This window comes from Acromyrmex echinatior, chromosome 2 (assembly GCF_024713525.1).
Source record: "Acromyrmex echinatior isolate Ae372 chromosome 2, ASM2471352v2, whole genome shotgun sequence".
Lineage (NCBI taxonomy): Eukaryota > Metazoa > Arthropoda > Insecta > Hymenoptera > Formicidae > Acromyrmex > Acromyrmex echinatior.
The window spans coordinates 12439610-12460163 of NC_141853.1; the positions used below are offsets into that span (position 1 = coordinate 12439610).

A 20554-nucleotide genomic window follows, 5' to 3' on the forward strand; every position below is an offset into this window, starting at 1 on the left:
GTGTATGATTATACTGTGATCAAACGTCGAGCGTCGAATATTGTGAGCTCACTATTCGCTAAAATCATTTGATCACGTGATCAAAATTGACGAATAGCAAAATTGACACAGTTTGACGCTACCAAGTAATGCTCATATCACTAGCAATTGGAGATTCGCATTTGCATTCCTTGCTATGTATTGCGTCATCTAAAAAGTATCCGCGGTACTTTGTCACTAGATATATGACCATCAACACACATCTAGTGACAAAAAACAGCGGATACTTTTTAAATGACCCAATATATATATATACCCATATATATTGTATATATATTTATATATATATATATACTTGGTCATATCAAACAGTTGAGTCTGCTGAACGCATCTTTGAGGCTACAAATGTTTCGAAGAATTTTTTGATTGGTCAATTAGTAAAATTCTTTCTTTCGATTTCAATCAAAAACTTTAAAGCATTTGTAACGCCAAATGGACCGCACTCTGAAATGTGATCGATCGGATCTATAATAGCGTATTCGATTAGCATCAATCTAGGTTGGATTAATGACGTTGTATGCTCTCCTATTAGTGGGATATATAACGTCAACCAATAATAAAACCAATAATAAAACATTATCCAATCTAAATGGGAGCAAATCCACTCGGGTCGAAAACGCATAAGTAACAATCAATCATGTTCATTTGCGAGCAGGTTAACTGCTTTGTCGATTTTAACGTGCCCATTAATTTGCTGCTCGCTGTTAATTGACGCTTCTAGTCTGAACGCACTCTTAAATCTGTTTTGCCTTAGTACAGCTTAGTTTCATAATTGAAAAGCTCAAGCGTAACATGTGAAAATTGCGAGGACAATCTTATCAAAAAGAAGAGAAAAGAAAAACTTTTATCACGTATTATGAATGAAAAATCCTATGATATATTGATTCTTATACTTAAGAATTAAAGGCAAAAAAATCAAATTATATTAAAGAGATATGTATTTAAATATTTAATTTATTATTTGTATTATAACATGTATAATACAATATGTTATAAAAGTACAATAAACATATAAGCATTATAAGTAGTAAATTAAAGAATTTTAGAAACTAAAGAATACCGTATATTAATTCGTATGATATATTTTTATGCGTTTAAATAAAAGGTTTATATTATTATTATGACAAATTGTATCAAATTAAAAATATTAATTTTTAATACTGAGGTACAGATGCAATTTGTTCGAGAGCTTGTTCCATTTCATTGTCTGGTTGAATAGATAAGACCTTATACAAGGTGCGCGAAAAGACAGATGTCGGTCCGAGAATATATAGACGAACGTCACATTTTTCTAACAAATATAGCCATTTTAATTCGCTGCGCTTTTCTACTGTCATTGTCTGCAATAATTATATACTTTTTAAATATAAAAAATGGAATCTATTAATCATGCCTCAACTTTTATTGCTTTTTCATAGTATCTTGTTATTTTATAAACAAAGAATGTTTCAAGAATTTGTATTTTTTGTAAGTCCACAATTTTAAAAGACAGAGAAAGCCGAAAGAGAGAGAGAGAGAGAGATAGAGAGAGAGAGATAGAGAGAGAGAGAGAATTGTTCATTTTTAATTTAAATGGAGAGTACCTGAAATTCATCAACTGTGTAGCCCAAGACACGCTCCGCGATGTCATCGGTTAAACGACATCCGATAAGATATCCGGTGTCGTCCTTCAAATTTATTTTTACATTAAACTTTACAGTATTTAATGGTGTTCGCATTCCATTGCCAGACGGACAAGTTAAATTCATACAAGAATCTTGCACGTCTGCGACAGACTTTTTACATAGAGCACTAAAAATGAAAGTAAAAATGACAGCACAATTAATTTTTTAATTTATATAGATAATAATATAACGTGAGAATAAAGATAAAGTACCATTTTATAGATATCACATCTTTGAGTGGACCGTCCAAATTCATTTCGGTTACCGAAGCCCTTACGATCGTTGCGAATTGCAATCTTTCACCCTCTGCAGTCGCTTTATTCTTTTGTAATTTCTCTGTGATTTGTTGTACCGTCATTATAGTCGTAATAGTCTCCGCTGTTAATACAAAAATTAATAATAATAATAAAATTTTTATTATACGCACAAAAAAAACTTTTCTTCTAAAATTTGACCTTCATAAAATATAGAATCGGAGACATATTTTTTTTACCATTATTATGTTTATATTATTTGAAACACATTTTTTAAGCAAATTATATTCTTACGATTTGGTATGGCGAACGGATCGCTGCATATGGAATCAGGATCATAATGTTGCACCGCATTCATAATATCTACAGCTTGGGGTACGTTCAGACACTCTGTGATCAACGTTCGTCTTGCTACGTGAAATAAAAACGATTTACGAATATAATAACAATTCTTTCTATTATATTGTCGTTTAGTGCGCTTATGCAACATATCGCAAAACTATCCAAAGGATTGAATTAGTAAACGTATAACTGTTTCATAAACTGTTGCTTAAGCAATCTAAAAGAGAATGGTTTTCTGAAGAATCTTTTTAAAGACACAATAATTTATTATAATGTTATATCCGAATATCGAATTCTGTAGATATATTCAGAGATTTTCTAGGTTTTTTATTAGATATACCAATGTAGTTTTTTCAGAGATTCAACAATTGATTCTTATATTATAGTTGAAATTTATTGGCGATATATTAGTTGGCGATATACTAAATATTGTAATAAATTATGCTAAATCAGATCTTCAACGTACAGATACTTAATGTCGTTTTCTTCTTGTACTCGTCGTACGCAATGCGAATATTGACCAAGAATAATATTGTCTTCTTCGGTTCCCAAAAGGCAGATCTCTCAATCCAGTCCTTATCCCACAACATCAATGACACGGTATTATCCGTCGATCCATCTGCGACTTCGAAATTTCGACACGTTAAGGATCGTCCATCTCGTGTCATTATATTACGAGCATCGGCAATCTGCGGCACGATAATTAAAAATTGTTGTTGATGTTACAATAAGCATCAAAGTGACAGTTTTGAAGAACACATACACATATATTATATAGTCACAAAAAACGATGTGATTATTATATAGGCTCGATGCGTTTTATTTATTGCAACTTACAAACGTAACGACGACCAGAAGGTCAACGAAGCAATCACACAGAGCGTCTATATTATCCAGAATGGTTTTTAGGCTTTTCGCGGAGGTCACATTTTTCACAGGTCGCATCAGCAGATCTTTGTATTGTTCGCGAGTTGGCGCGTCGTGATTCTGTATTAAGGCTGTACCCTCATTTATGATCAAGGTAAAAGGGCTGGAGGTCGACGGCATGAATTGTTCGTTCTTATCACTGGGATTGCGTTTCACGATTTTTGCGCTTATCACTTCCACTGTAAAGCAGACGACGGTCTTATTAATATATGTAACCGGCGTGAGCGCGGCGATTCTCGGACAAGAGCTTAGTTGTACGTTGCACATAATTTCTAAAAATCTGAAAGTGTTAGACCCGGTTGCATCAACGTTACTTTGATTTTAAGCGAGACTTAAAGCTCTATCTGTCTCGTTTTAAAATGAAAGAGAGAGAAAGAGAGAGAGAGAAAGAGAATTTTAAGCCTTGCTTAAAGTCAAAGTAACAACTGGTGCAACTGGCACTTAACAGTCCTATTCTGTAAATCTTAATGATTACTATAACTACTTATATCGTTTCAGTTAAAAGTTACAGAATACTCTGAGACTCATCACAAATATTTAAATGCATAAATTTGTTATTCTTTCTACGTTTTATTCGCATAAGATATTGAAACCATTTATATTTAGACCAATAGTGAAAAAAATGTATTGTGTTAAATATAAATTATAGGAAGAGAATATATTAAATACATATACAATAAAAGAAAACTACTACATACACTTTAATATGTAGTAATTAAAATGTAGTAATAATAATAATTTAAAAATAATAAAAATTAATTAAAAAATAATAAATAATAATAATTGTTAAATTATATCTGATTAAATATTGATTTCCTATATAATAGTGATCTTTTAATGTGAGAGGGATATTAGATATTATTGACTACAAAATGAATCATTTGTTCTTTATAATTTATGAACAATTTATTCATAAAATATTCACCTATGGATCCGATGATAAATGTGGATGATAATTTTTTTACGTATTCCGTGCTGCCCCATACAGTTACGTTAATAAAGTCTTCCTCGGAGTCGCGCAAAGTGAATGTCCACACGCCACGTTCGCCAGTATTAACTATAATATAATTATCAGAGAATAATAAGATTATAAGCAAAATAAAATAAATCTCAAAACGCATTTCATTGTGTATAATTCAGATCGAAAGCTTTTTTTATAAAAAAAAAAGATATTTCTGCAAATCGACTCGTGTTTGTTTTCAAACCGATCACGTATCGCGTTTTTAATTTATCGTTTTAAATACAAGAATACTACAATAAGATGAAAAAGAAAAGAACAGCGGAGATACGTACATCTGGCTCGAGATGCGACGAACGTTTTCACATTCGTGCTGTTTATAATCACACCGATTACGAAGGTGTTCGGCGAGCCATCTTGCAGCGATTTTATCTCCTGCCTGTATAGAAAGGACATTTTATTCGATGATTAATGCGACGCGTCGTCAATTCAAATTAACGTAAATCAAAGTAGAAAACAGAAACGAATCATTTGCGTTCGTGCATGTGTGCAGTTTGAAGTGCGAGTCGAATACCACCAATCATACCATGATTGCGATCTCGTCACACTAAACTTTGCTAAATTCAGAGCGCACAATCGACGTCCAATAAAAAATGTTGATTTTTCAAAGACGGAATATTTCTAATATGATTATTATTTCTATCTATAATGTAGATTAATTTTTATCTCGGTTTAATTTAGCCTTTGTCTCGAAATAAGAACAGATAAGAGTACTATAGTCTACTGATATTATACAATATAATAAGATCGTCTTCGGTAGAGTACGATTTCAAGTTGCTACAGGATTATTTTATTGGCGCGTAATCCGTGATGCTACAGCTTTTTTATAAGAATGGCATTTCATCTGATTTTAAATTTAAAGAAATTATTTTAAATTCACTTCAATTGAATTAAATTATATTTATTAATATAATATAAATAATAATAAAAATCTTCCAGTCGTTTTAGGACTATTTTTAAATCTTAAACTGGATTATTTAAATTCATCCAATTTAAATTTACAATAATTTTTTTAATCGGAACACACCGTTCCTAAAAGCAGCACAGACTACACGTCGAATCTTGATTGAAACTAATTGAATCTACGATGTGACCAATCGGAACAAAGAACTCTTCTGTCGCTCTATTCAACACGTTCCTCATTGGTCTCGCTTCAATTTTTAAAGCGTTGCCGATTTTCAAATTTCGCACGAGATCGGCCTTAAAGGCCAAGGCGGGGGTTGGCGTTCCTGATGGCGATGATACGCAACGCAACGGCAACGCAACGGCCAATGCAATACGCACTGGCACACAATACGACACGACACGACGTCCTTCACTTCTCCATCCGTAATCCGTGATCCGCGATCCGCGCGCGCGGAATCTAGTCTAGTGCGGTCTAGTGACGTCTAGTGCAGTCCAGAGACGTCGTGAGGGACGAAGGGGGTGGAAGGGAGGACGTGGTGGTGAGATCAGGTGAAATCTATTCACTATTGAGTTGCAGTTGATGAATCGGGACGCTTGATTGGGTTTCGTATTTGGGGGAAGGAAAAAACAATCGGGCCGACATAATCGTCAATCACCGTCGAGATGGCTGACAACGAGCAGAAGGCCTTACAACTGGTGGCTGAGGCCGAGAGGAAGCTGTCGTCATCGAAGGGCTTCTTCGGCGCTCTGTTTGGGTGAGACGATCGATTTGCTACTTGAACTCGCCCGATCGTACATGCATCGTAAGCGCATGAACCTCTTCGCAGTTCGCGTACCACTGCGCAATCCTGCGTCGATTTGATGTTCTGGCTCGCGTCACTCCCGATTGCCGTGTTATTACGATTCCGTCGTCTTTTCTGCGTCGTAATTACGATGGTGCGAACGACCTCTCTCGTGTGTGCGTACACCGCGTGTGAATATGTGTCGATACATGATATTTATGTTTAATATCGGCTGTCTTTCCACTAATGAAGCCATAGTGTAACAATGAATTATTACTTCTTTTTTGCCAATATTAAACAAAGATGAAATGATTCGTATTTCGTGTCTTTTGTTGGAAAGCACCATTGCCATTTGGATTTCTCAGCTTCTCACAAGATCATCTATTTGTGGTGTTATGCTGGAAATCGCAATGTCTTTGCAAAATCCCTGCATCGATGTCTCTTGTATTTCGACAGACCAATATTACTTTGTTAAAGGATGACAAAGTCCACATGATCAGTATCATTGTACTTTAGGTTGATAAGTTTGACTTTGCAGGAGTTCGTCGAAAGTTGAGGAAGCAGTAGAATGTTACCAACGGGCGGCGAACATGTTCAAGATGGCAAAGAAGTGGAGTTCAGCAGGCAAGGCGTTTTACGATGCCGCAGATTTACATTCGAAGGCGGGTAGCCGTCATGATGCGGCTAATAATTACGTAGACGCTGCCAATTGCTTCAAAAAATCTGATACAAACGGTAATTTATAAGATCAAGACAACCAGACACAGTGTACACAAAGTCTGTTCTTCATCACTGCATTAGACTGCACTAAAATTTTCTATAGTTTCTGTCTCACTTTTACCAAACTTTAAAAATATATATCTATTTCATTTTAAGTAAAACAAGTGCATACTAGTGCAGCCACAGTGCAGAGAACAGAACTATTATATTCTTGTTGTTTGCCATTATAAACAAATGACAAATTCGGTTACTTGCACTACACTAGGGACGTGTTCCACTTAATGCTCGCAATGTTCGTGAACATTGTTTATCTTTGTTTAATATTTGATAAACAACAGGATGAAATGATTCCACAAGCATTGTTAGCGGTAAATAGAACGCAACTTAGACCAGTATATACTGTTAGGAAATTTGCAAAGTAAAATGTTTTAGCATATATGAATATTTTAAACTGATGAAATGCCCAATACGAACATTATCATATTATTTAATAAACTATATGTATTATTTAATAAAATACATGTATTATTTCATTGTCAAAATTAGTTATATTATTCGCTACATTTAAACACTTTACATGAAGCAATTTTTTCAATAAAATGTACTGATTTAGTGCGAGCGACTGAATTTATCAAGATGAACAATAATTTATGTATCATTGTTATTCCATCTTTACAGAGGCAATCAGTTGTCTGTTGAAAGCCATCGAGATTTATACCGACATGGGCCGTTTTACGATGGCAGCTAAACATCATCAAAGTATAGCCGAAATCTATGAAAGCGAAGCGGTTGATTTGGAACGCGCGGTACATCATTACGAGCAAGCTGCGGATTATTTCCGCGGTGAGGAAAGTAACTCCTCTGCAAACAAGTGTCTTTTAAAAGTCGCGCAGTATGCCGCGCAGCTTGAGAATTACGACAAAGCCATTCAGATCTACGAGCAGGTAAAGATTGAAGATATTCAGTACATATGGCGATATGTACATATAGCGAGTTATAATTTTTCTATAATTTTTTTTTAATTTGAATGTGAATTTGAATGTTTAAATCCTTATCAATTTATTTTACAGGTCGCTTCTGCATCATTAGAAAGTTCTTTACTAAAATATAGCGCCAAGGAATACTTCTTTCGTGCTGCGTTATGTCACTTGTGCGTGGATTCGTTAAATGCTCAACATGCGATTGAGCGTTATCAGGAACAATATCCTGCTTTTCAAGACGCTAGAGAATATAAATTGGTAAAGGTATGTTTTCACGCTAAATTATGTTTTCACCTAACGATTTTTTTTTTTTTAAATATTCTTTGTGATAATTTGAATATTGTACATCTATAGACATTGATAGAGCATTTGGAGGATCAAAATCTAGAAGGTTACACAGAAGCAGTGAAGGAATACGATTCAATTTCAAGATTGGATCAGTGGTATACAACAGTATTGTTACGTATAAAAAAGCAAATTAACGATAATCCGGATCTGCGCTGATCAGTTGTTTCTTACTTGTGTTATTTTTTGGCAACGATATTATTTTCAGACCATGCGTATTCGTTATTGAGCCACGCTCTACTTTTAGTGGAAACTATAAAGTAGTTTCGTTTTTATATCCGGATGTGTAATCGCCTATATTATATTGCTCCCTCGTGCTTTCGACAATTTTTGTTATTTATCTCTTTGCATCTTTTAAATCATTAAGAGTATCCATGAAATCATGGAGAATCACGGTATGCAAGAATGTGAGAGACGATTATTTCGAACGTCGTAATTTTCGTGATATCTTTTTATTAATGATGATATGTATACAGCTTTACCTTGTTAGGTACATTGGCGAGTATTATATCGAGAATGTTATGGTTTTTGTTATAAAATAATAGCCTAGAAAATCTTTACTTCTCTTATCTTGTGTACTTTATATATCCTGTTTTCTTTAAAAAAAAAATTGATATTCTTACTATGAATTGCAAGATTATTACAGACTTTGGGTTTAAAAGCCTAACAGAATAACAGACTACAAAGAACATACTGGATTGATAAATTTCTTATTTATTCTTTCCTGCCCACCGTAATTTTAACAAATGTTTTTTTCCAATTATATTTTCCTCTCTAATTTAAGAGCAGGAGGAGCAAGTCTTGTACATTATTTGAATGTACGTAATCTGTATTTATCGAAGAACCTTTTTTTGTTTCTTTAAAATTTAATACGACTTTTAATACGATTTCATTTCTTTTATATTTTTTTTCTTTTTGATATTTTACAGCGGAGAAATTACGATCAAATATGACCGTCATCATTTGTCACTCTTGCACTGCCAAAGTATTTAGGTAACAAGATAATGTACGTCTTATGTTGGTATAATTCATCATTTTTTGGTTCTCTCCTTCTGCCTCTGGCCTTTTCTATCTTGCATTTGTCTGATTTAGAAATACGGTTGCTATTTGTAGGTTTACAACTTTAAGTCGAGCGATACTATTAACGTAACATGCTACATATTCCTTCCTAATATCGAACTAAAGAAACACGTCGATATATTACACAATGTTTTCCGCAATAATAGTAGTGTGGTATCTGTAATGTAATTAGTACTTATTGCCTACGGATAAGCGTACTCTTACAGGAAAAAAGAAAAAATAAGCGGATAGGGAACACGATCGTGAAGTGCATTTACAGTTAGAATAATTATTGATTGTATTAGAATTTGAGTGCATACAAATCTTTCTACATTCTTTTCACGTTACTTGATGTTACCGCAATTCGTTTCTGTAATGTATTAATTTATAATCGATACAATTGATAATTTTACGGTACATTATCACGAATGTCGCTTTATTTCACTTCGACACTTATAGGAAATGTAGTACATTAATGTTAATATTGCAAAAATCTTGGATATATTATTGGCATAACAGCTCTGAGGTACATACGCCTAAGCATAGGATTTATGATTTAGCGGACACTTTGACATTGATTTAACAATGGTCGCGTTAAGAATCTTCGCATTTTATATAAGAGCATCGTATATAATATAATATATATATTGATATACGATATTTCAATGACACGATACAATTCTGCTGTTAACTAGGAAATAGAAAGAATTATCTGCATGCACGCGATTAACGGAACATGCACTTAGCGTAAGCATATGTATACTTATTTGAAAAAGAGGAAGAAATGAGGACACACATATAATAAAACTTTTAAACTCTACACACCTAGTGTGCATTGCTTTCCGGAAGAAACGCGATGGAAGCCAGGCGATATATCCGGGAGTTTTTGTTCAATTCTAATGTGAAAACCTATTTGATGGAAGGAGATGATTTGCCTTATTTACGACGTTTTGCAATGTTGCTCGCACTATCATTGCCATAATCTACCTTGTCTAATTTACGGCTGTTAATGCAATTTACATTCCATCTTTTATCTAACGTCGCATGTTGCTTAGCCAGGGTTTAAACAGCGATGCACATTAATTACTTTGTGTTTTTTCTTACAATCTTGCGCGAGGCGAGCTTGTAAATAACAAAGATCGCGACATGCGTAGTTTATATCTACGTTTCTGTCATTATTTTCTGTACAGTTATTTTAATAATATTATACGCTACCATACGTATCTTTAGGAAGGCATCGTACACATTTATTTATAGTCTATTTCTTTGGACACGAGTCGATGTGTAAAGCCAAAAAATTGAAATGCTATTATTATTTTATGCAAATGATGCTTGATTTACATTGATTTTTACGTATTAATAGATCAATGAATTTATAGACAGGATTATATATATATGTTTTATATATTTTACTGTACGTTATCAAATGTTTATCTCTCTTGTTACTTATACTTATATATTGGAATGTATTGTTAAAATTTTCTTTTTGTCAATTCTAGTTAAATAGGGCGATACCGCACACGCAAACGGAGTTTGTATAATTTGTAACTATAAAGTGTTGTCACATTCTTGTGTTTATTTTTTTATCTGAAACGTTTATTTATTTGTACGAACATATACATATATATCTTTGAATTTTTCATTTGTATTTATTTGTTCCATAAACGAATAAGTCAAATTTTAGTTATATAAATACTTGAATGTATAACCAGCTAGTATTTAGTATACATTCTACTAAGAAATAAAGTATATACGTAGCGATTAAATTTTGCCCAAGATAACATATTTCTAAATTTCCATAGAACTATTGTTAGAAAATAATACTTCTAGTGATTATCACTTCCATAGAAAGAAAAAAAATATGCTATCGCAAAAAAAAAATCACATTTATACGATATTCTGGAGATACTAAGACAGTCGATTTTTATTTTAAATATTCTGGAATTAAATGTATCGTTTTAGACTTATAATGACGATAATTTTCAAATAAATATAATATAATAAGTATAATCTAATTTATTTGTACAAATTTTATTAGAAAATTTTATATTGAAATGTTTATTCCTTTTTATAAGAATTATTTAACAAAATAGTAATGGCGAGAAATAAAACATTTTATCAGATTATCTTATTACCAATGCTTATATCATTTATAAACTTATAAAATAAATATAAAAGAGTGATTTATTCCAATGGCACATATGCAAAATTAAATTATGCACGAAAATTTAAATTTAAATTTTTTTCGATGAGATTTGAAACATAATTACGACAGAGAAATGGTCAAATTTTTTAAATAAATTTTGGAATTGAAATAGCAAACATTTTCGGTGAGTCGATTTTTATATTAGGTCTGTTCGCATTGTTTGCACTTTTTCTATCTACAATATGTTATTTAGCTTTCTCTTTTTTCAACGTCCAATATTATCTCACTTATATTTATCTCACTTTAAGTTCACAATTTTTGGGGATTTCAATCAACGCGAGTAGATCTATTTAAAAGTCATTATGCGTACAAAAATTTTAGTCGTATAATAAGGTCGGAAAGTCAAGCAAATTGATTTAATAATCAAAATTGCGATCTCAAGTTTTAAAATACTCTCGACCCGCTCAACTGTGACTACATTTACATGACACGCTTAATAACATCCGTAGTTATAAAATTGGCCAATCATAGGTATTTAAGGAACCGCGCGCTCAAGATGGAGCGCCGGTCCTCTCGCGAATTAGGAGTTCAGTGAGCGCAGCGAGCGTGACGTAACGGGGGGTACAGCGAATCCTGGAGCACCCCGCCGACGGGTGTTTCCAGGCAATTCAAATTGGAGCGGCAGTGATCGCAACCTCGCAAATAATAAATATCTAACGATACTGACCTTCTCGAAAGATCGTAATGACGACATATCCAGTGTTAAAAAAGTCTACATCTTTCCAGAAGATCGGCATTTATAAAACCATGCCAAACTAGTCACCCTCGCTCCAGTTTCGCAGTAGTACTTGTAATCAGAACTTCACGTCTCGCGCCTCGCGTCTTTACTTAACAGTTTTGTATATTGTTGAGCATTGGTCGCTGCAGATAAAAGTGTACGAGTTTATCGTGTGAAATAAAATGCTCAGAGAAATAACTCGAATTCTCCCTTTATTGCACCTCTTGACACCAGCACCCGATCCTTTCTAACGAGAGCAGAATTTACACAATAGCTGTTCCTCGGAAGAATGGAACGATTGTGATTGGCCAATTTCATAATTACGAATGTTATTAAAAATATGGTCAACGCGATACTCTACAACACTTTGAAGAGTTTTTTAATTGGTCAGTTTGTAAAATTCTTTCTTCTAATTGGTCCATCAAATGCTTCAAAGCATTTGTAACAAGACACTTAGATCATAGTCTAAACCTAGAGATCCTATATTCAAAGTTTGGCGAATATGGACCAAAAATAGCGAATAGAAAGATATAACAGGTATTGCTTTCTTATATGAATACATGCGCAAAAATTTGTCGCACCAATCAAATGCTTATCCTAAATTAAGGATAAGCATTTGATTGGTTATTCGGATTTAGGACAAGTACTTGATTGGTTGTCCTAATTCAGTTTGTCGGCCATTATGCGCAATGGAATACTTTACATTCTTATACCATGCTTATAGCTATCTATCCAGCAAACAAGAATGGATTGAAATGAATTGAAGTGGATTCAAATTTTCAATATTGATTCACGAATGTTAAAATGAATGCTTTTCAATCCTGAATGCATTTTTATTTATTTATAGGAATTGCATGGGACATATTTCTATGCCTTTCAATCTAAAAATAATATTAGCTTTTTCTGTGCACACAAATAACATTGTGAATACTGTTCAATTCAAAATTTTAAATAGGAAATGCAATTTTTCAATCCAATTGCATCCAATTAAATCTAATTGAATCCAATTGAATCTAATTAAATCCAAAAAAAAGTATTTGCTATTATGTGTGAAAGTACGTATTCGGATAGAAAACAATTTCAATCCATTTCAATCCATTCTCGTTTGCTGGATATTTCTTTCTTTTCTTTGCACTCGTTTTCCAACACTGGCCTAGTTTCCACCTAGGGTTTAAACTGGATCAAAATGTAAGAACCAATCAACCACAGTCGAGCATTCCCCTGTCATTCGACTATAACAGGGGAATACTCGACTGTAGTTAATTGGTTCTTACATAGCAACGTTCATTTTTTTAAGAATATATCGTCCACTTTTCAAGGCTGGAGATGATAAATCGATATTTGGTTTGTGCTATGTAACACAATTATATTAATCAAATATCGATTTATCATCTCCAGCTTTGAAAAATGGACGATGTACCCTAAGAAAAGTGGACATTGCTATGTAATTTACATTGTCCACTTTATAGTATTATATATGTACATCCACTTTGTCAGAGGGCCGTAGTGCGCAGCAGCATGTTGCGGTTACAGATTTTGAGCCGTCATGTCCTCTCTCAGGTTTCTCTCTGCTAGGCAATAGTACTAAAGGCTTAAACACAATAGGTACAGGCAATAAGCACAAGCAACAGAGAATAACGAGCCATCCAATCAGAACTCTGGGATATAATATCAAACTTACACACCAGAGCTCTGATTGGACGGCTCATTATTTCCTGTTGCTTGTGCCTATTGTGTTTAAGCCTTTAAATGCACCCATTGTATCAAAAATTGCGAACACGTAATTCGCAGCTGTTCCGAGAGAGGTCTCCATTGAAAATTCAAATGTATTCAAGTTAAAATACAACACGAAGGGAACATGTCAGTTACGACCGTTATTGAGATGCCTAGACCGCTAGTATGATATCGTGAAGTGTATATTATTAGGTCTGTTTTTTGTGGTTGAATTAGTGTACACTTTTGGAACTTAAAGTGAAATAGATATATGTTTGATATTTATCGAAAGTGATAAAGAGACTCTAGTGCAGTCAGAAAACAGACCATTTATTAAAGTTTATTTGAACAAATTGAACACTTTATTGGCGTCTCCCAACGGTTATTGTATTTTAAGATTACTCCGACGTTTCTATATTTATAATTAATATAAGTGAATGGTAAGTATGTTATTAACAATCCTCCGAGAAGAATTTTAGACATCTGATAAATGCTTGAAGAAATTTCTAATCCTATCATTTTTTTTTTAATAACAATATATTTTTACTTGGATACCGCAAATGTAGAGATGACTTGGAACAATGTAAGTGATTTGGGATAGCATGTACTTTTGTTAAATTCAATCATGAGATACCACAATTAAATTCAACAAAAATACATGCTGTCCCAAGTTACCTGCACTGTCCCAAGTCATCTATATTTATAGTATTTTTTAAGATTAATATATTTTTCTTTATAATTTTATAAAAATATGCCACATGTGAATGCTATTATTGATTTACATTTGAGTGAAATAATTTATATTTCCTTTTATTAAGATATAAACAAACTTGTGATCATTTTGTATTTGATTATTATTGATACAAAAAAGAAAATGTTAACAATTGGATATGTTTGTTAATGATTTTTTTTTATTCATTTTTTTATGTATTCATAATAAATATTTTTATAAATGATAAGAAATACAGCAATTTATATATGTCTTGTATAACATTTTTTCTAGTGATATTGTATAGTAAACATAACGTTCTATATCAATTCCATTGTCATTTCTCATTGAGTATTGTCTATAATGGATTATATAAATAAATTTTCATCAACATCCGTGCCTGTTGAATTTAATGAATATGTTGAAAATACGATGCGTAAGATGCAGGAGCATGCCAGAAAGTATCCAGACAGAAAGTACGTATAAACGCAATTGTACTGAACATTAAATCTATATTTTTTAATTGAACTTTTTGCACCATTTGTCTTTTTTCTTTTTTCTTCATTTGAAGAAAAAAAAAGAAAAGAAAAATTATATAATACAAAAAGTTTAACTGAAAAAATAAATGTATTGCAATTATACAGTCATACAGTTTTTAATAAGTAATCATATAGGATTTTTAAATATTAAATATTTTCACATTAAATTAATTATTAAATTAATAATATTAGTCAATTATGTTGTCATTTTAAATTTGTTCATGAATTTCCATAAATTAGAATTTATTAACATTAAATAGACCCTATAAATGGAGCCTAGAAGATTTTGAAATTGGATCGCCATTAGGGAGAGGAAAGTTTGGCCGTGTATATTTAGCCAGGGAGAAGACTACTCAATATATGGTTGCTCTGAAGACATTATATAAAGTTGAATTGATGAAAGGACGCGTGGAAAAACAAGTAATGCGTGAAATTGAAATACAATCACATTTAAGGTATACATGTATACCATGTATTGAAAAATGTTAAAATATTTTCTTCATAATTATTATCTTGTTCATACATGTTTCCAGCCATCCAAATATTCTTCAACTGTTAACATATTTTCATGATAACAAGAGAATTTATCTAGTATTGGAATTCGCCGCTAGAGGCGAATTGTACAAGGAATTGAAACGTCAACCGAACGAGAGATTCAATGAACACTTGTATGTATTTGTAATCCTAACATACCCATTGTTATGTATAATTTAAAAATTATTCAGTATTTCATCAGATCTGCCAAATATACCTATCAAGTAGCCGACGCTTTGGAGTATTGTCATCGTTGCAATGTGATTCACAGAGACATAAAACCTGAGAATTTATTACTTACATATAACGGAGATATAAAACTCGCAGATTTTGGTTGGTCTGTACACGCTCCATCCGCAAAGTAAGCACAAAGCCCATGTTTTTATTTTTTAAAATGGCACAATGCTTATAATTTCGAAGAAAGTATTTATTTCACAAGTTTAATTTTACTGCAAATCGTTTAAAGCGAAATCGAAATTAATTCTTTCAGACGAGAAACATTATGCGGAACATTAGATTATTTGCCACCAGAAATGGTAATGGGACAGAGTTATGATTTCTATGTTGATCATTGGTGCTTAGGAATTCTTTGTTATGAATTTCTCACGGGGCAGCCGCCTTTTTTAAGTGGCACCACACAAGAAACGTATGCGAAAATAAAAACTATAACTATACAGTGGCCAGAACAGATTAAACCTGCAGCCAAAGATCTTATATCCAAGGTATCATTTGTGCTTTATATATCTCTGTATCAGAATACATATGATAAAGATTTTATATTTATAAAAATGTATTTTCGCAGCTGATCAAGAAAAAAAGTTTGGAGCGAATTTCCTTGGCTGAGGTTAAAAGACATCCCTGGATTGTACAACACTACAATCCTTTATCTAACTTAAAAAGGAAAGATTAAACTAAAAAGGGATAGTTTTTTATCAACTTCACAACATATATTTCATATTCGACACTTTTATTGTAATCTTTCTTTTTAAGTTTTTTTTATATAATAATATTTAGATTCGCGTTACGGCCACTTTAAATTGATACCCGTTACATCCAATGCGACAATGTCCACTTCGTTATTAAGAAAATCGCACAAACTCGGCTTGGTTCTGCCGAAATCTCCATGTACGAATTCTTTTACGTATGTACCTGCTTGCGTTTCGACATCGAGAACAAAAAACGTGTCAGTACTTTCTGCGGCAGTGGACAACAATTCCTTTAGCTCGTGCGATTTCGCCCAACGCGCGCGCATTTTGTAAATTATACGCGTTCGCGGACTCAATGGTCGCCTGTGTAGCACTCTCAGTGGTGTTCTTTGAATAATTTTAACGTTTTCCAATTCATTCAAATGCTCCAATGGCGGTAAACCACCACTCACGTCTCGACAGACACATAGTGCTCGATAAAACTTTGTTTTAACATTCTCACCTTCCTTAAGCTTTTTCAAATCAAATCTGGAAGTATATATTCGATACGAATTTTCTTATTTAATTGAATTTCTTTTTTTAATCTAATTTTAAATTACTTTGTTTATCAATGCAATTGTTCTTATTATTTAATTTTATGTATTACACTATTTTTTAATCTCATTTTAATTAAATTTTGAAAAAGTATACCTTGAAAGAACCTTTAAATTCGATGTTATTTGAACCTGTTTAGTGGATTGATTGATACTACTGGTCAGACACATCAATAGTTCGTTCGTGATATTCGTCATACGAGGATTCAATAGCTCAATAGCAAATGGTCGGCCACCATATATGTTTCTGACATCGACATCTTCTCTTCCTGATGATAAAAATTTTATCGCTGTGCAAACGTAAATATGTCATAGCGTTTTTGTTAAAAAAAAAATTATAACAAAATCAATATAGTCAAAACATACATTCTGCTTTTACCATTTCTGCGATGGGATTGCAGAGTAAGTCTTGCACCGAAGTTTCCACTTTTTTCTCACCGTTTACAAGCCACGGAGTCTGGCTGAGTTTTCTAGAGAGTTTATTGTAACGTCCTGAAATTTTAAAGTTTTTTAAAGAAATCTCATGCTGCATCATAAATAATTAGTTTGCTATCATTTAAGTTCATATCGATACCTCCTATGAAGATGCTGCTATGAGAACATAAAACATCGTCAACATAAACAAATGTTTTCGGTATGATTTGCGAGATCGTGAAATGTCGCATGAATTGCTCATCTGTCATTTGGATCAGTAAAGTATCAACATTCTTCCTACTAAATTTATTATCGTTGCATTTTCTCTTTTTCTGTCTCTTATTATTGCCTCCTTTATGTTCGTTTATTCTACAAGTAGAAGTTCTCAAAATGCATGAAAAGCAATTTTCTTTAATCTAAAGAACATCTATATAATCTATATTATTAATACACATTCGCATACACATATACACAGTTTCATTTCTAATTACATGAATTCTTAAAAATATATATAACGTACAATTCTTTAAATATCATTTCGTCGTCGGCATACATTAAGAGGACTTCGATGAGAAAGGGCGATGGTGTCAACAGATCTGCATGTTTTCCTGTAGCTTGTTCGAGTTGAGGAATTATAAACGATTTCCAAATATCTTTGACATTGTGTAATTTTGTTTTAAAAGTACTTAAGATTGATTTATGAATATCCATCTCTTTGGACATGTAAGCATATAATATATGTTCTCTCAGCTTTACTGATACAGGAACAGTTAATGCACATGTGAAAGTTATACAGTCATAATCTTTTTCCTTTACTTTTTCTGCTATCTAATAATTGAGATTAATTAAACATCAGTAAAATTAAATAGAATGTATATAGAGTTTTGTATGTGTGTGGATACTTTACTTTTGTAATTACGTTCTTTTGTGCCTTATCCTGAAGAACTCCTAAACATGCAATGCAAGTTGTTTCTTCCATAGAAGCATCGTCTTTTATATCTGTATAACTCAGCTATAATTGATATTAAAATATAAGTGTCAAATCAAGTTTATGAACAAAATTATTGGATCATCTAAAAAGTATCCGCGGTTTTTTTCAACACTAGATGTGTTGATGGTCATATATCTAGTGACAAAGTATCGCGGATACTTTTTAGATGACCCAATATTTGTTCATAATTTATTTTAAAACACACTATTTCGTTAATATCCGAAGTTGCTTATTCCTTTTTACGTGAATTAATATTGTACACATTTATTGCAAATTTAATACAGATTTTTATTCAGATTTATTGAAATATGAAGAATAATATCGATATAATAAATTTAAACAAATCATCTTATTAAAAATGATATTCGAGATTACTCATTTCTTTTAACATTTCTTACCTGTGCCGCAAATTCGGAAGGCTTGCAATAACATTCCGACGTGCGGTATCCGATGAAACGAAAACAACATCTCAAACAGCAACCTTGAGATTTTAAAAAGTGAAAGATCTTTCTCTCTTCCTCTGTCGTCATCGTATTCATTTTGATATTAAAATTTATGAAAATTTTCAATATAGTGATTTCCGATACCTAAAACAATATCAAATATTCACCGGATAATAGTCTTGATTTTACACATTTCACTGTAGATTATTAGTTGTTTTCCATTCACATTGATTCTCAGATAATTTTCACTTGTGACATAACACAGTTGAATGTACGTTCCTTTTCTGACAAGTGAGATTCGACCTATGAGTGAGTTTTGACCTATAAGCTGTACAAGATCGAGACCGTGTGCTTTAGTGAATCTCGTAAACTCACTTTAAAGTGAGGTTATAAATCTATGTTGACATGTGATAATTTTTTACTAAAGTAAGCAAGTAGTGACGTTATTTAATCTGTGAGTACAAAATACTCAGCTCACTCTGCTCACTTTAGAGTTTAGACTCAATTTCGCTTGTGTGTTAATGAAAAGCTATTATTGTCTCTGCTCATGTTTATTTATTTATTTGTGGTAATTACATTAAATAAACGAAAATATGTAATAAAACAAGATATTCACGCACTTTATAAATTACTTTATAAAGCACTGAAAATGTCTGAAAATTGAATATATAACTATTTCTGGGACCGTATAACCTCTCGTAACCTCCAAATATTACTTTATATTTACAAATATTACTTTGTGTTTATTCAAATTTAAGGAGCATTTACGCAGGTCATAACTGTGAATTTATGGCGTAATCAGTAAGTTCAGTAAGTACAATGATTTATACAATTTTTGTGCTGCCATAAAAGTTAAATTTGAGTTTACTATTGTGGTACAAGCTACATACATCCGGCAATCATTACAAATGAAAGCATTAAAAGTATTATGTTGAAATTTATTAATTATGGTATAAGTTTACATTTGCCTCGTGTTATGCTCCTTTAACCTTAAAAAGCTGTTCATTCGAATTAAATAATTTCAAAAAGTACTGCAAAAAATCGTTTTAATTAATTCAAAGTATCAAAGTATAAAGACACTACTGTCCCATCAACAAAAACTAAAGGTCGATCTCACAAACTCCGATTAACTTAATTGGTCGATTGTTACATTGGAACTGATCAGTTGCATTTGCTGTTCAGCAGAATTGACCAATCATGGTTGACACTTCATTGACCGATTAGCTTATTGAAATTGATGAAACCGGCTTTAAGAATAATTAAGAAATGGTTAATATAATCACTTATATTAAGATTTAAAAAATATAAGAAAAAATTACTCAATTAGTTTTTAATAAACGCGATTTTTGGTATTCTTGTACTAAATGTTGTTATAATATTATATATTATGTTATTTGTAATGTTATAAAAATATTTTCCTAATTAATAAATGATAAGTTTTTAATGTAATAGTAAAATGCATGTAATAATAAAATGCATTGTTTAAAATGTAAATGCAATACATCTTCAATTTATAGCCATTCATGCATATTAAAAAAATATCATTTTCAAGTTACTTAACAACTAAACTTTTGGACAGTCGACTTGAATTACTTTTTTTCTTGTAGTTTGGAATATCAATTTTAAGATATTGAATCATATTTTTCCTTTAAACATTTTTGTTTCAGAGTTTTACATTTTTATATGGAACAGCGCATTTTTCTTATTTCGTTAACTATATTTAGTTACAACA

At 32.1% G+C, this 20554-nt stretch overlaps 4 protein-coding genes across 9 annotated transcripts; 2 read left to right on the forward strand and 2 right to left on the reverse strand.

Annotated features, from left to right (window-relative positions):
• Nucleotides 1–977: 977 nt before the first annotated feature.
• hdm (meiosis specific with OB domains hold'em) lies at nucleotides 978–12247 on the reverse strand. Of its 2 annotated transcripts, none has more exons than XM_011067299.2 (8): nucleotides 11910–12247; nucleotides 4152–4283; nucleotides 3137–3405; nucleotides 2766–2988; nucleotides 2252–2368; nucleotides 1916–2081; nucleotides 1623–1830; nucleotides 978–1379 (listed from the first exon to the last, which is right to left on the reverse strand). In XM_011067299.2, the coding sequence occupies exons 1-8, from the start codon at nucleotides 11977–11979 to the stop codon at nucleotides 1194–1196; spliced, it is 1371 nt and encodes a 456-aa protein (XP_011065601.1). In that variant the 5' UTR covers nucleotides 11980–12247; the 3' UTR covers nucleotides 978–1193. The 2 variants fall into 2 exon arrangements, with proteins under 2 accessions (XP_011065601.1, XP_011065600.1); XM_011067298.2 differs by lacking the exon at nucleotides 11910–12247 and adding an exon at nucleotides 4520–4655.
• Nucleotides 5528–10671, forward strand: alphaSnap (Alpha-soluble NSF attachment protein). The gene is made up of 5 exons (XM_011067297.2): nucleotides 5528–5905; nucleotides 6471–6667; nucleotides 7331–7596; nucleotides 7723–7896; nucleotides 7987–10671. Exons 1-5 carry the CDS (start codon nucleotides 5814–5816, stop codon nucleotides 8134–8136), a joined length of 879 nt encoding a protein of 292 aa, XP_011065599.2. The 5' UTR covers nucleotides 5528–5813; the 3' UTR covers nucleotides 8137–10671.
• Nucleotides 12248–13790: 1543 nt separating the features above from the next.
• On the forward strand, nucleotides 13791–17081 carry aurB (aurora kinase B). Its single transcript, XM_011067304.2, has 7 exons — nucleotides 13791–14113; nucleotides 14677–14858; nucleotides 15182–15376; nucleotides 15455–15589; nucleotides 15658–15816; nucleotides 15946–16177; nucleotides 16258–17081. Exons 2-7 carry the CDS (start codon nucleotides 14746–14748, stop codon nucleotides 16363–16365), a joined length of 942 nt encoding a protein of 313 aa, XP_011065606.1. The 5' UTR covers nucleotides 13791–14113; nucleotides 14677–14745; the 3' UTR covers nucleotides 16366–17081.
• Pus10 (Pseudouridine synthase 10) lies at nucleotides 16404–20241 on the reverse strand. 5 transcript variants are annotated; one of them, XM_087402919.1, is made up of 9 exons: nucleotides 19785–20241; nucleotides 19049–19150; nucleotides 18778–18966; nucleotides 18296–18400; nucleotides 17909–18216; nucleotides 17549–17757; nucleotides 17341–17466; nucleotides 17072–17264; nucleotides 16404–16909 (listed from the first exon to the last, which is right to left on the reverse strand). In XM_087402919.1, the coding sequence occupies exons 3-9, from the start codon at nucleotides 18916–18918 to the stop codon at nucleotides 16477–16479; spliced, it is 1515 nt and encodes a 504-aa protein (XP_087259045.1). In that variant the 5' UTR covers nucleotides 18919–18966; nucleotides 19049–19150; nucleotides 19785–20241; the 3' UTR covers nucleotides 16404–16476. The 5 variants fall into 5 exon arrangements, with proteins under 5 accessions (XP_087259045.1, XP_087259046.1, XP_011065605.1 ...); XM_087402920.1 differs by lacking the exon at nucleotides 19049–19150 and having other exon boundaries at nucleotides 19791–20241; XM_011067303.2 differs by lacking the exon at nucleotides 19049–19150.
• Nucleotides 20242–20554: the final 313 nt, after the last annotated feature.

What these genes read in the sequence shown, in the direction of transcription:
- hdm (XM_011067298.2), bottom strand. Translation starts at nt 4,640, where the DNA reads ATGTCCTTTCTATACAGGCAGGAGATAAAATCGCTGCAAGATGGCTCG. An exon ending in TCCGTTCGCCATACCAAATC is followed by an intron (nt 2,082 to 2,251) that starts GTAAGAATATAA and finishes TTGTATTAACAG; the next exon opens with CGGAGACTATTACGACTATA. An exon ending in GATGTGATATCTATAAAATG is followed by an intron (nt 1,831 to 1,915) that starts GTACTTTATCTT and finishes TTTCATTTTTAG; the next exon opens with TGCTCTATGTAAAAAGTCTG.
- alphaSnap (XM_011067297.2), top strand. Translation starts at nt 5,814, where the DNA reads ATGGCTGACAACGAGCAGAAGGCCTTACAACTGGTGGCTGAGGCCGAG. An exon ending in CAAAAAATCTGATACAAACG is followed by an intron (nt 6,668 to 7,330) that starts GTAATTTATAAG and finishes CCATCTTTACAG; the next exon opens with AGGCAATCAGTTGTCTGTTG. An exon ending in CCATTCAGATCTACGAGCAG is followed by an intron (nt 7,597 to 7,722) that starts GTAAAGATTGAA and finishes TTTATTTTACAG; the next exon opens with GTCGCTTCTGCATCATTAGA.
- aurB (XM_011067304.2), top strand. Translation starts at nt 14,746, where the DNA reads ATGGATTATATAAATAAATTTTCATCAACATCCGTGCCTGTTGAATTT. An exon ending in GAGAGATTCAATGAACACTT is followed by an intron (nt 15,590 to 15,657) that starts GTATGTATTTGT and finishes GTATTTCATCAG; the next exon opens with ATCTGCCAAATATACCTATC. An exon ending in GTACACGCTCCATCCGCAAA is followed by an intron (nt 15,817 to 15,945) that starts GTAAGCACAAAG and finishes TAATTCTTTCAG; the next exon opens with ACGAGAAACATTATGCGGAA.
- Pus10 (XM_087402920.1), bottom strand. Translation starts at nt 18,918, where the DNA reads ATGAATACGATGACGACAGAGGAAGAGAGAAAGATCTTTCACTTTTTA. An exon ending in AAAAGAACGTAATTACAAAA is followed by an intron (nt 18,217 to 18,295) that starts GTAAAGTATCCA and finishes CTCAATTATTAG; the next exon opens with ATAGCAGAAAAAGTAAAGGA. An exon ending in AGAAATGGTAAAAGCAGAAT is followed by an intron (nt 17,265 to 17,340) that starts GTATGTTTTGAC and finishes ACGTTTGCACAG; the next exon opens with CGATAAAATTTTTATCATCA.